The sequence below is a fragment of the Sus scrofa genome, chromosome 14 (genome assembly GCF_000003025.6).
Source record: "Sus scrofa isolate TJ Tabasco breed Duroc chromosome 14, Sscrofa11.1, whole genome shotgun sequence".
NCBI classification, from domain to species: Eukaryota; Metazoa; Chordata; class Mammalia; order Artiodactyla; family Suidae; genus Sus; species Sus scrofa.
This window is the reverse complement of record NC_010456.5, coordinates 49,145,501-49,158,540: the sequence shown is the minus strand read 5'-3', so window position 1 is coordinate 49,158,540 and position 13,040 is coordinate 49,145,501. Positions and strand designations below refer to the sequence as shown.

The following is a 13,040-nucleotide window of genomic DNA, read 5'->3' as shown; positions in this document are numbered from 1 at the left end:
CCTGGGTGCTGGGCGGGATGGAGGCTGGGAGCCTCCTCTGCGCTGAAGCCCCTGGGAAGTGCGGAATGCAAACGTCCATCTGCCACTGGAGGGGCAGTGAGGAGAGCAGATAACGTGGCAGAGGGGCCTGCACAGATGCATGGGGTGCAGAGGCCTCGTGAGCCCCAGCAGCACCATCCACCCCTGATCATGCTAGTGACTGGATTTGGCACCGGGGACCTCACCAGGCGGCCCTGTTCTCCATGGACTCCCATGGCCCCTGTGGCCCAGGCTGGATTACCAACCCACCTTCACCCCAGTCCTCCAGGCCCTGCTCCTGATGTTTGCTCCTCTCCCTTGCAAGGTGGTCTCAGGGCAGAGGTCTCCTGGTTTTCTAAAAGCAGACAGCTCTGCTCAAGGGGCCAATATATGGGGGCCTTGGGGGAGCCACTCTGGGCCTCAAGGGGCTGCTGGACAAGGCCTCCATGTGACCTCAGGGGAGGAAAGGCATGGTCGCCAGGGCTGATCCTTAGGTGGGGGACAAGGAAGGCCTGGCTGGAGCAGATTCTTATGTTGGTCTTTAATGGGCTGACAGAGAGAAGGCAGAGCCACCCAGCTCCCAGGTTGCTTCTCTGCACAGAGGAGTCTTCATAAATCTGCCTGGGCAGAGCATGGAGCCAATCTGGCAAATTACCATTCTCAAACGGGACAAATGTGAACAGGGTTCCAGGGCCAGAGCGGATGCCCTGAGGAGTCACAGAGAAGGCTGGAAAGCAAATGCTGTCCAGGTCTTAAAAGGGTTGTAGCTGGTGAATGTGGTAATTCATGCTGAGTGAGCTTGATGGGCAGGCCCTTCCAGCAGGGGTTTGGGGGTCACTGGCATAGGAGGCAGGTGAACATTTCACATTTGGCTGGAATGGGGCTGAGCACAGTGTTGGCCGCTTTCTGTGGTGTAATTGCTTTTACTTGGCTGATTTTAAGCTACCAACATGATGTCAAACAACTCAAACTTCCTAAAAGTTGAAAAATTGGTTCTTGTGAGCTGGTACTAACAGCTGCGGCCCTCCAGGGGATGGCGTGCAACATGGGAGGCTTTGCCACCACTAAGCCTGGTCTCCTGCTCTGCAGGTGTGGGCCCAGCCCTGCCAGCTCAGTCTGGCAGCACTGGCCTTATCCCTCCCCCAGGGCTTGTTCACCATGAACAAGAGGCTGATCCCAACCTGCTTATGAGGGAGGCCCCGCCCCAGTCTCAGAGGTCTGGGGAGCACATGGATACCCATGCAGCCTCTGTCAAGGCAAGGTCTGTGTGTGGGACAGCCAGGCTGCACCTTGGGGGTGGGGAGCGGCGCTTAGTAACACAGCAGGAGGCAGCCACCCTGGAGGTGCAAGGCCCCAAGGATGAGGAGCCAGGGGAAGAAAAGGCCCTATTAGTATCCCAAAGTGTGGAGTGTGGTTGCAGGGAGGCCACACTGAGCAGTAAGGGGGGCCTGACCAGGGCCTGTCCTGTCTGGTGGAGTTCTACTCGGGGCATGAGCTGAGCATGAAGGGGAGACATGAAGCAGGAGCCCTTGGCAGTGTGGATGCCAGAGAGAGAGAGAACGGAGGAGGCTGCCATTGAGAGTGGCCTTGAGCTGTGGCTTCCCTGGGAATGGGGGAGGGAGGGAGCAGCCCGAGGAGCTGAAATGTCAGGTGGTGTGTGCCAACCAAGGGCTGCACATAGCCCCACTCTCCCTCCTCCTCCACGCTCTCTCTTCCCCCAGGGCCCAGGGAGAAGACACCTGTGGCCACTGGCCACTCACCAAGGTGGGGCCACGGGCTTAGACCCAGGGCCCACTGAGGTGAGGACCAGACAGCCTCAGTCCCCTTAGGGCTGAGACAAGGGGAGGAAACTGAGGGGCATCTTGATGGTGCAAGAACCCAGGAAGCCTTCATGGAAGGGCTTCACAAGGGCTGGCAGAGGCTGGGCCACCTCACAGCTGGCCACACGTCTCTAAAGCCTGTGAGGGGTAATAGGCCACAGAGATAACATGCTGGGCCAAGCTTCCAGGGAGACGCCAGCTGGGGAGAGCATGTGGCCAGCTGAGCCCTGTGCCTGCTATACCTGGTGTGGGACGTGCCACCATGGCCCAGCAGGAGCCTGGCCCTCTGGGTGCCCAACCTCAGGCAACCCAGCCCCTCTGCCAGCCAGGACCAGCCTTCTGGCTCTGGTGCAGGAGGCCTCTGGAATCCCAGGTTTGCAGAGGTCACATTGTATGTGGCCCTGGCACATCACAAGACCAGAAGGGAGTGGCTCAGGGAGACCAGCACCTGGTTGCGGGAGGCTAGTGGCCTACAAGCAGGTCAACGACATGCCTCTGGCTCCGTCTCAAGTCCCTATGGCACGGTTCCTGGAACTATGTCCTCGACCAGGTCAGGAGCAGGAGGCAGAGTGGGGACGTGTTCTGCTTGGGCTCCTTGTGCTCCAGTGTGGTGGGGGCAGTGCCGATGATGGCTACTCAAGTTTCCCGAGCCCAGCTCACTGCCCCCATCCTAGCTCCCAGCCCTGGGACAACATGGCGGGTGACCTCTGGGCCTCAGTTTCCTCACGTGCAAAAGTGGCTTAAGGACATGAAAGGGTATGTCAGGTCCCTTCCTAATCTAAGCTGGGTTCTCATCCACGTGTGGAGTCTCTCACTTGTAACTGTGTCTTTTGAACAAATGCCACCCGCTTTGTCACCAGCAGGTGACGACCTGTCTTGTTGCAGTCCCAAGCAGCACCATTCTATGACACAATGCCATTCTTAAAGCACCGAAACATGCTCCCTTTTAGGCTAACAAAGCACAGCGGCAGGGAGGTGGGTACACACTACTTGTAGGACAGCCTGGAGCAGCCCGCTCCTCAGGGTACACTGCATATTCTTGTTAGGAACCTGCTGGGGCTCCCCAGGAAGGGCTGAGTGTCCCTGCAGCTGCACACCCAGAAGCCAAGGCGCCAAACGCCGGCTCTTTCCAACCCTGTCCACTTCCCACCCAGTTCGCTGTATCTGCTGAATGCTACTGTGTGCCAGGCCCCGTAGCCCTCTGGAGGTGGGAAGGGGCTCCCCAGGACCAGGAGGGCCGCTGGCCAGAAACTGACTCCCAAAGGGCGTATCCTGTGTCCCACCTGCCCCTGAGAGACCCTCCTTGACACAGTCCACTTAGCTGACCAGCTGCTGTTGGACAAGCAGTGGGAATGGCAGGCCTTGCATAGTGAGCCCTGCAAGCAAGCAGAGGGGGCACATCCCTGGGAGCTCCGCCTGCCAGGTCATAAAGGAAGAGCATGAGCCCCAAGCAGCATGAGGGTTTCTAGTCATGATACTCAGCCATGCTCCATGAGCACTTCACCCCCAGCTCCTTGTGCCCCAGGAAACTTGCTCACCTTGGCATCTGGCCCCAGCCTGGCCCTGTACCCAGAGCAGGCGCACAGCAGGTACACAGCAGATGCACAACAGGTATACAGCAGCTACATAGCAGGCACATAGCAGGGACATAACAGGCCCACAGCAGGTACACAGCAGGCACACAGCAGGCCTGCTGACTGCTCCACCAGGAAACAGCAGTGAGTGAGCCGCTGTGGGTGTTACCATGAGAATGCTGAGGTGTCAACCTCACAGCCAGCCTTGTTTGTCCCTCTGTAGACCTCCCCATCATCACCACGCAGAGGCCACAGGTCTGTCAGCAGGTCCACAGGCCCAAGGCTCAGCGCAGATTCCCAGCAGGGTGCACAGAAGGAGGTCCAGCTGAATGAGGAGTCCATATGGGCCCTCGGGTATGGCCTGGCAGAGCTATCTGTGCCTGCAAGGGCCACAGTTGAGCTCCCTGTCTCTTTACCCCTGGAAGAGGCCAATCACCAGAAGGTGGTAGTGCAGGATAGGGAGGCCTGGCTTCACCTCCAGCAGCAGGTGTGACTTGGGGAGGGCCCATAGTTGTGTGGGCTCGGCCTGTGACCTGTCTGCCCCCCTGTGACAGGGACACCAGGCACAGCTGCTGAAACACAGGATCCATCAGGTGATACATGCCTGGGCTGTGCTCTGGTCTCCTGTGCTGTCTGGGGCAGCCCAGGTGGGGATGATCAAGGCCCACCCAACTTTAGAGCCCCTGGCACCTACATACAGGATTGCATAGGGTGAGGGAGGCAGGCCGAGGACCCAGAATCATCGCCAGGACTGGGGATGGTTCCTGGTGTTTGCCTGCTGCCACAGTCCACAGACGCTCCGAATCTGCCCCCGCCCAGGTGCTGCCGTGCATGTGCTGCAGCCCTCTGTGCTCAGAGGCCCAGCCTTCCTGACATCACCCTTGGCAATGTGTTGATACAGGAGCCAGCGGGAGAGTGGGAGTGGGGCAGGGGCTTGGCCAGCCCTCCATCACAGGGAAGATGAGCCTTTGGGTTCCCAGTGGGGAGAGGAGCTCTAAGGAGACATGTCTGGAGCCTGGCATCAGGCCCTGGGCTGCTCTGGTTTCTCTTGGTGGCCTGGCCTCAGCCAGGGCCCTTCAAAAGAAGGCAGGGGTGGCAGCCCTGTCCCAGGCCCTTGGAGGAACTTGCCCGGGCCAGGCAGGAGGCACAGGTACAGAAAGGCGGGCTCTCCTTGGGGGGGGCTGGCCCGCCACGGCCGTGGCTGCAGGACTCACGGCAGCACAGTCTCTGCTGAGCACTTTGTTTTCCACCCAAGATACCACTGGTAGAGCATGAAAGGTCAGAACCACTTGGAATCCAGTCAATTTCCAGTCTCACTTGAGTTTATCCTTAAGAATCTCCTTTCTAGTGAACAACCATCTTCCCAGGCCTGCAGGGACCAGGCGGTAGGCAGGTGGCGGAGGGGGGAGGTGCAGGCCTGGCTACTGGCCTCTCCCTTTAGGAAACTTGGTGATGGCTCCAGAGCCTGGCCACCTCTAGGAGGCTTATGCAGGCCTCACAGAGAAACACACAGGGCCAGAGCTGGGGGAAGGCCAGGGATACAAGGCCCTGTGGGGGCCACCTGTCCACCCCACCCAGTCAGCCACTTAGCCCAGTTGGGTGGCCACTTGCTCAAATACGACGGAGACCCACCTATAATGCATGACAGTGATGGCGGGGTGTTGGTCCTGGGCTGGGGCCAGGGGTGGCCTCAAGGAGCTGACACCAGAGATGAGACCTAGAGGACGTGGCAGGTGGGCAAGGGATGAGGGGCAGGGGACAAGGTGGTTACGTGCTGAAGGCTGGAGAGCATGGGGCTCATGGGAGATGAGCCCGCAAGGCCAGAGCAGAGATGAGAGAGGCAGCGGGAAGGGGGAGGCGGGACAGAGCTGGGGAGGCCTAAGGCAGAAGTTCTGGCTTTGGGCCCATCTTTGAAGACATTTGGGCCACCACTTGGTTGACAGGTTCAGAGCAGTGATGTAGCCAAATCCCTCCATGGAACACAGGACACACTCAGGCCCTGGTGTCCTCCTGCCTCCTGGCACACTGTGGTGCAGGCCTGGCAGGCAGGGCGTGCCGACAGACAGTTTGGGAGCCGGCCAGGTGCCAAGGGAATCCATCAAATCTGTCCTGGGAATGACAGACCAGACAACCCAGAGACCCGGACCCATGGACAGCCTCAGAGCACAGGCCATCACCAGCCTCTGGACACAGCAGAACTGCAAGGACCACAGAGCCAACCGCCTGAGCTGCGTGTGTGGCCGCAGACCAGCTTGGGCACTCTCTTTTGCCTCATTCCTCACTGGTCAGCCCCAAGCCCTCTGCTCATGGCAATGCCTCATCAAGGAGCCTGGCTCACTCCTCCGTCGCCGAGAACCACTGCAGTGAGGACAGGTGGATGAGGGGTGAAGCCTTGAGGGGACACAGGGCTGGAAGCAAGGCAGGCGGCCCACAGGGAGACACAAACCTTCCCTGCCTGGGGACACAGAGTCTTTGGCAAGGCCCCACCCTGGAGACACTGGCACCACCTCAGCACAGCTCAGGGGAGACCCCCAGACACAAGGAGGGGTGGCGAGGAGAGAGACCTGCCTCCTTTCTCCATGGACTCCTGCAGCTACTTCCTCTCCACCAGGCTAGGCCTCTGTGTAAACCTGATGAGAGCTTCAGATCTCCTCCTCTAGCCAGAAAACCACTCATGCACCTAGGGACTTCCTGGGGCTGCATACCCAATGAGGACCCCCAGCTGCACCCAAAGAATAAAGCCACCACCTGCCTAAAGAGACCAGGCAAGGAAGCAAGCCCCTTCCTTGTCACTGACCCATCCTCTGGACCCCAGAGGCTAGTGCCCCATTTCCCAGCATGAAAGGTCCCCTCAGGGGAATCATCACCCCTCCTCTAGGTTCTGGCCAGCTCACCACCTCCCAAGCCCTGGCACCCAGCCCAACACCACTTACAGCTCCTTGCAGATGCCTGTTTGCCCCCATGCCCCAGACCCCAAGGATCAAAGACTTCTTGAGGGCTGATTCCTGGTCTCTGCCTGGTTATCCTGTCTAGCATAGACTCTCTGCTGTGGGGCAGCTCCAGCCATGCACATCCCTGCCCTGTTCGGTGGCCTCCACCATGACCACCACTCCTGGGCACCCTGGGAAGCTGCAGCACCTTGTGTCTGGGCCTCAGCTGGCCTGTGGTGCAGTGCCCACTCTCTCCTTGCCAGGGGCATGGCTCCCATCAGCTCTCTTCAAGCCCCCACTGGCTCAGTACTGGGCTCAGGGTGCCCCTCGGCACCTCCTCCATCGCATCAACCCCTGGGGTCTCCCTGCCATGTGACTCTGAGTGCCCAGCCCACAAGGTGGTTCTCAGCCTGGGCAGAAGGCCTGAAAGAACTCCTACCCACATCCCACCTTTGGGGATTCAACCTCAGAACTGGTTCTTAACCCCGTGGCCAACAGACTCTCAGGACCTGGATCTGGTTGTGGGGCTGAGGCCAAGGTTCCCTGGACACAGGGCAGTGCCCAACTGGTAGGAGCTACTGCATTTCCTGAACTGCTACACAGACCAACAACTGGACACCTGGTCTCAGCCGTGTCCTCCATGGTCCTGCAGAGCAACCAACCGCTTTCTTGCCTCAGGAGTTACTCCCCATGTACCTGGCTGAACCTGACTTCACCTGCAGCGAAGTCCCTTGTGGTGCCAGCTTCCCCTCTTCCCCAGCCAGCCCTCCCCACCCCGAGGTGGCCAACAAGTTCCAGCGCCCAAAAGCATCACACTGGGGTGTGCAGCTGGCTCACGGCACCGGGGTGCTGGTTGCCCGGGCACTGGGGCCTTCAAGCACCAGGTGGGCAGTGCTGTCTGCAGCCAGAGAGGACAGCTGTGGCCAAGGGTATCTGTGCTCCATGGAACCAGAGTGGGCACCCCAGGCTGGGGTGGCCACTGAAAGCTGACCTCCAGGCAGACGTCCTGACAGTAGGCACTACCCTGAGGTCCTTGCTGGACCTGCCATTTCCCTTTTGGATGAACGATAGCCGCTCCCACCTGCCCTGTGACACACCCAGGAGCCCGCACGCAGGACCAAGCAGAAGAAATGCCCGGCCCACTCACCGTCTGGTTGTCCTCATAGAGCTTCAGGTCGTAGCCGCTAAGCTCCACGCAGAAGATGATGGCGGTGACGCCCTCGAAGCAGTGGATCCACTTTTTGCGCTCTGACCTCTGCCCGCCCACGTCCACCATCTTGAAGGTGAGCTCCTTGAAGGTGAACTTGTTCTCCACGATGCCCGTGGTCATGTCCCGGGAGCGCAGGATGTCCTCCACGGTGGGCACATAGTCGGGCGCGGCGATGCGCTCTAGGTCGTTCAGGTAATAGGCCGCGTTGTCCTCCAGGTGGTACTCGCTGGAGCGGCCGAAGCAGGCCTGCGCCCCAGGGTCAGCCCACAGCCGCCGCATGACACCCAGCAGCTCAGGCGTGATCTCACCCTTGCTCTCGGCGGGGCCCGTCAGCGCGAACAGCTGCACGGCATCATAGGCGCGATCAGGGTTGTGGAAGTCGATCTTGAGCGCGGCCAGGGCGCGGATGATGCGAGTCAGCGAGTCGATGGCGTTGTAGATGATGAGTGGCTTGTACTCCTTGCAGGCCTCCAGGTTGAAGCCACCGCTGTGGATGATCTTCATCTGCTTTACGATGGTGCTCTTGCCTGAGTTGCTGGTGCCCAGCAGGAGCAGCTTGATTTCACGGCGCTGCCGCTGGCTCTCCGAGCGCAGGTGGCGGTCAATTCGCCGGGACCGCCGCGCCGCCTCTTTCTCTTCTGAGCTTTGCCGACATCCCATGGTCCGACAGCGGCAGGCCCAGACGCAGAGCACAGGACAGGGCGCCTCTCCCGGTCACTGCTGAGCGGGGACGCTGAAACGTGGGGCAGGTGCGCCCGGTGGACAGGAGCCCTGGCGCACTCAGCACGGGTAGGGGGATGAGGCCGTGCCCTGCTGCAGCCCCTGCCCCAGTGCCCCCTCTCCAGCTGGCATGGCGCTCACACTGCGGGAGGCAGCTGAGCCCTCCCTCAGTAACACCCCACCTCCCAGGGCCACCACGGGTCCCAGCGCACCACAGTCATTCCCAGTCCTTCTGATGGTGGGAAGCCAGCTCGTTGCCGGTTGCTGTGGTGATGCTGCCAAGTGCTCCTGGATGGCTGGCCACCAGTAACGATGTCTCAGGCTTTCTCTGTGGTCCCCCTGCCTCGGGCATCCGCCCTTCACCTGCCAACAAGAAAAGAGCATGAGCCTTCTCCCAACCGAGGCTGGGTGGGCAAGGGAGCCCTGGACGGTGGGCAGGAAGAGGCCGGGGGAACAAGTCAGAGCCCCATGGAGCTCAAACCCCAGCAAAACACCCCTGGCTGCCACCCTTACCCCTCCTGCTGGCCAGCTGGCTGGAGCTGGTGCTTGAGGAAAGAGTGCCCAGAATGGTGACAGGACCAGGCCTGAGGGTCTTCAGAGGGAGAGAGCCTGGGCTTCCACCCCTCTGTCCTGCCCCCTGGACCTGGCGCCCTCACCCTCCCTGAGCCTCAGTCCCTTGTCTGGCGATGCTTGGGACCTCACACGAGGTTCTGTGCCTATTCCTGCAGCTGCTGCGCTGTCCCCAGGTCAGGGTGCTCCCAGTTGTTACTGCCTCCTGGGAGGGAGGCATTCCCCTCTCCACTGGGCCAGGCAGCAGGCTAGGCCAGAGCATGTGCAAGGGCAGCAGCAATCAGTGAGGCCAGAGGCTCTCAGTCCCAGACGGAGCCTTTCACATCCCCGCCCCCACCGCTGGTCAATAAGGAGCAGCTGTGCTCATACCTGGCATGCGGCCTCCGCCTGGATCTGCCCGCCCAGCCTGTTGACCCAGCATGCTCTTCCCAGGGCTCGACCCGCCCCTGACCACCTGCAGCAGCTACAGGGGCCCTGCCCACAGGGGCCCTTCCCATGGGGCAGCCCCAAAGCTCTGGCTCTGCCCCAACTGAGAGCCCAGGACCCCAGGACAGCATCTGCCCCTGCTCGCACAAGCCTCTGTCCCTGCCGGGCTGCCCCCTGAAGCCCCCTTGACCTGCCATGGCCATTGTTCACCCCTCTAACACCCCCTTCCCCATACGGCAGGCCCTGGGCAGGAAGGACCTGAGGCCAACAGACCCTGAGTCTTGTCTGTGTCCCCCACCTCCACGCCTGCCAGTCCCAGCCATCCTGCCCTGAAGCTGTCCCTGGGCTGAGAGGCCCACCTCCCCCAGCACCCTCTCCCTGCAGAGACCTCTCAGGTGGTGAGTCTCACCCTGGCTGAGTGGCAGGGCATGTGACTCCCCGTCCCAGAGCTTGTCCCTCCCTGGTCACAGCTCACCTGGAGCTGGTCACAGTCCGGAGCTGCTCTGCGACAAATAACGAGTCCAGGCTGAGCCTGGTACCCAACCAGGCCCCCCATTCCATGCCTCAGCCTTTACCCCCGCCCTGCCTTCTGCGGCAGCACTTGGTAAAGTGTGTCCAGGTATGGCCAGCACAGTGCCCGACACACAGCGGGCGCCCCATCAGCACAGAGGGACGTCGATTGTCTCTCCCGCTTCTCCACAGCCCCACAGCCTTTGGTGAGCAGTGGACCAGGAAACGCCCCAGAGACGGCTCTGCTGGGAGCAGTGATTAAATGGCCGGCCAGCTAGCACGGCCTTAGTGAGGCTGGCGATCATGCTTAGAATGGAGGTCCTGCAATAACCCCAGCCCGGCAGGGGGTGGGCGCTCTCAGAGCGTGCATTGTAGAATGATGTGGATGTGACACAGGCAGCACACGCACCCACACGTGTGTGTGCACACACATGCATGCATGTGTGAGCAGAGGTCTGCCAAGTTACTCTCCAAGCATCAGGGAATTCTAGGTTGTGAGATGACAAGGGATTTGATAATTTCACCATGTTCCTTATACTCCCTCCATGAACTGAGAAATGCAAATCAAAACCACACAAAATACTACCTTATAGCTAAAAGGACAGCTAGTGAAAAAACCCCAGAAAAGAGTGAACACTGATAAGATCTGAAGAAACTGGAGCCCCTGTACACTGTTGGTGGGAAAGTAAAATGTGGCCACTGCTGTGCAAAACAGTATGGAGATTCCTCAAAAATTACAAACAGAATTACCATACACTCCAGCAAATCCACTTCTGGGTATACACTCCAAAGAACTGAAAGCAGAGTCTCTAAGAGATTTTGGTAGACCCATGTTCCTAATAGCATAGTCACAACAGCCAAGAGGCAGAAGCAATCCAAGTGTCCACTGAAAGATGAATGGACAAAATGGGATAAATACATACGAGTGTTATTCAGCCTTAAAAAGGAAGGAAATTCTGGAGTTCCTGTGGTGGCTTAGCGGAAATGAATCTGACTAGCATCCATGAGGATGCAGGTTCAATCCATGGCCTTGCTCAGTGGGTTAAGGATCTGGCATTGCCATGAGCTGTGGTGTAGGTCAGACCGGATCAGATCTGGTGTTGCTGTATCTGTGGCTGCGGCATAGGCCAGTGGCTACAGCCTTGATTTGACCCCTCGCCTGGGAACCTCCATATGCTGCAGGTGTGGCCCTAAAAAGACCAAAAAAAAAAAAAAAAAAAAAAGGAAGTAAATTCTGATACCTGCCACAACATGGATGAACCTAGAGGACATTATGTTAGCCTGTCACAAAAGGACAAATACTGTATGACTCTAATTATATGAGGTCCTAAGGAGTCAAATTCAGAGACAGAAAGTAGAAGGGTGGTGTGCAGGTGGGGGGGGATGGAGAGCTGCTGTTTAACAGGGACAGAGTGGCAGTCTGGGGACACAAAGAGCTCTGGGATGATGGCGGCGATGGCCGCCCAACACCATGAATATACTTAATGCCACTGAATGCCATTTAAAAGTGGTTAAAATGGTAAATTTTGTTATTTGTATTTTACCACACTCCTGAAAAAACTGGGGCTGGCCTCACAGTCCTTGACCAATACGGCCACAGAAAAGCACAGAATAAAGGGGGAAGGTGGCTGGGGGCAACTGTGTGCATAGGGCCAAGTCTGGAGCTGACTGCCACCTGCATGGGGAAGCCACCGACAGGGACACCTGAGGGGGGTCCCTCTTGCAGGTCACTGGAGCCAAGCAGAAGGCCCCACTCAGAATTCCCCCTGCAGCTCTGTGGGGCTCAGCCACCCCAGGGGCAGGGGGTGCGTGCTCAATGCCATGGACTTGGCGCAGGAAGCCGGGGCTCTGCACGAATGCGGTAAGGGGGCTGTCTGTGAGCATAGGGACCTCAGGAGGCCCCATCCACTCTGAGGCTTCTGTCAATCTGACCTCTTTGGGTCTGACTGGGCTTTTCTGGATACCCAAGGAAAGCCCAGAGGCACAGGGCCTAGGGCAGGACAACCCCTTCATTCCCTGGCCAGTAACTGCTCACAGGTTCCCAGGGTCTGACATCTAGGACCCCTTGCCACAGTGTGATGGGTCTGGTTGGAAATGACTGAGGAGCGGCTGAAGGAGGGGGAGGCAGGGAGGGGAGAGGTGCCAGCTGTGACTCAGGGTCTAGAGGCAGGGCAGTCGGACACAGAGGAGGCAGGCCGACCATGAGGAGCCTGTGGGTGCAGGTCTGTGACTGTGTGGCTGCATACGTGCACATGTGCTGCACTGTGGTCACACGTATGCACATCTGTGCCTATGTCTGTGTGCAGGACTGCACACATGTGCAGGCAACAGTCTAGGCATGCACCTGTGTGCAGGTCTGTGTATGTGTGTATGTAGGGTTCCTGCACACCTGTGTGCAGCTGTGCGTGGTGTGCAGGATGCAGAGGGGCATGTGGGGAGGAGGCATGGTCTACAGTGTGAGGGTGCGAGAGGACAAGGGGAGAAGTCAGGGCCCTCTGTCAACCAGTCACTTACTGGGCCAGCTAGGGGACATTGCCGAATGAAGCAGACAAAGACCCTTCTGTGGGGAGGGTGGGTGTCAGACCAAAAGGCAGCAAGAGAACCATGATAAGGGAGGCACCCAGCTCCAGACAGTGGGGTGAGGGGTGGGAGTGCTGGGGTGAAGGCCATAGGGCTGTAAAGGTGGGGGTGCCGGCCTCCTTTGAGGTGACAGATGAGTGTGAGCGGGAAGTGAGGAGAGTGGGACTGTGGGCCCAAAGGCTGCTAGGGCAGGAGCCCAAACCCAGGGCCCATTCAGAGCTGAAAGCTGCTCTCCTTCCTGTGGCCTCAAGGCAGACACTTCCCTTCAAAAGCCCTGTCCCTGACCCCCCAACCCTGGTCCCTGGCTCACCGCCTGGCAGGCCTCATCTGCCCTCATGTCATACTTCCCCTCCCCCAAGTCTCAGGTTGTGAACATCTGGTGACAACCCTGAGCCAGGGGTAGGGACATGCTGCTGCCACCTCCCTAGAGCCTTTGCACACCTGACACAGTGCACCCTGGATGCCCCCCACTGCCTGGCCCAGAGCTCTAGTCACATAACACGGAGGTCCGCTGTCACCCTCCTCAAAGCCAAGCAGGAGAGGGGGCAAAGCAAAGGCGTGGAACTCCAGCTCCCACATCACTCTAAACAGCCCCTTCTGCCTCCCTACCCTGACATAGAAGGGAGCCCAGGGCCAAGGTCACCCTAAGGTGTCACACCCAAGCCAGGCTAAGCCAGAGGGT

The 13,040-nt window shown here is 59.2% G+C and overlaps 2 protein-coding genes across 4 annotated transcripts in view; one reads left to right on the top strand and one right to left on the bottom strand.

Moving 5' to 3' along the window:
• Positions 1-13,040, top strand: part of RSPH14 (radial spoke head 14 homolog) — a 62,224-nt gene that overhangs the window by 27,617 nt on the left and 21,567 nt on the right. The gene's annotated exons all lie outside the window — the stretch shown is intronic.
• GNAZ (G protein subunit alpha z) overlaps positions 1-13,040 on the bottom strand; it is a 42,103-nt gene that overhangs the window by 15,574 nt on the left and 13,489 nt on the right. For both annotated transcript variants that reach the window (XM_021072293.1, XM_021072294.1), the window contains exon 2: positions 7,490-8,635. In XM_021072293.1, coding sequence (XP_020927952.1) covers positions 7,490-8,212 — 723 coding nt within the window. In that variant the 5' untranslated portion in view covers positions 8,213-8,635. The remainder of the gene's footprint in view (positions 1-7,489; positions 8,636-13,040) is intronic.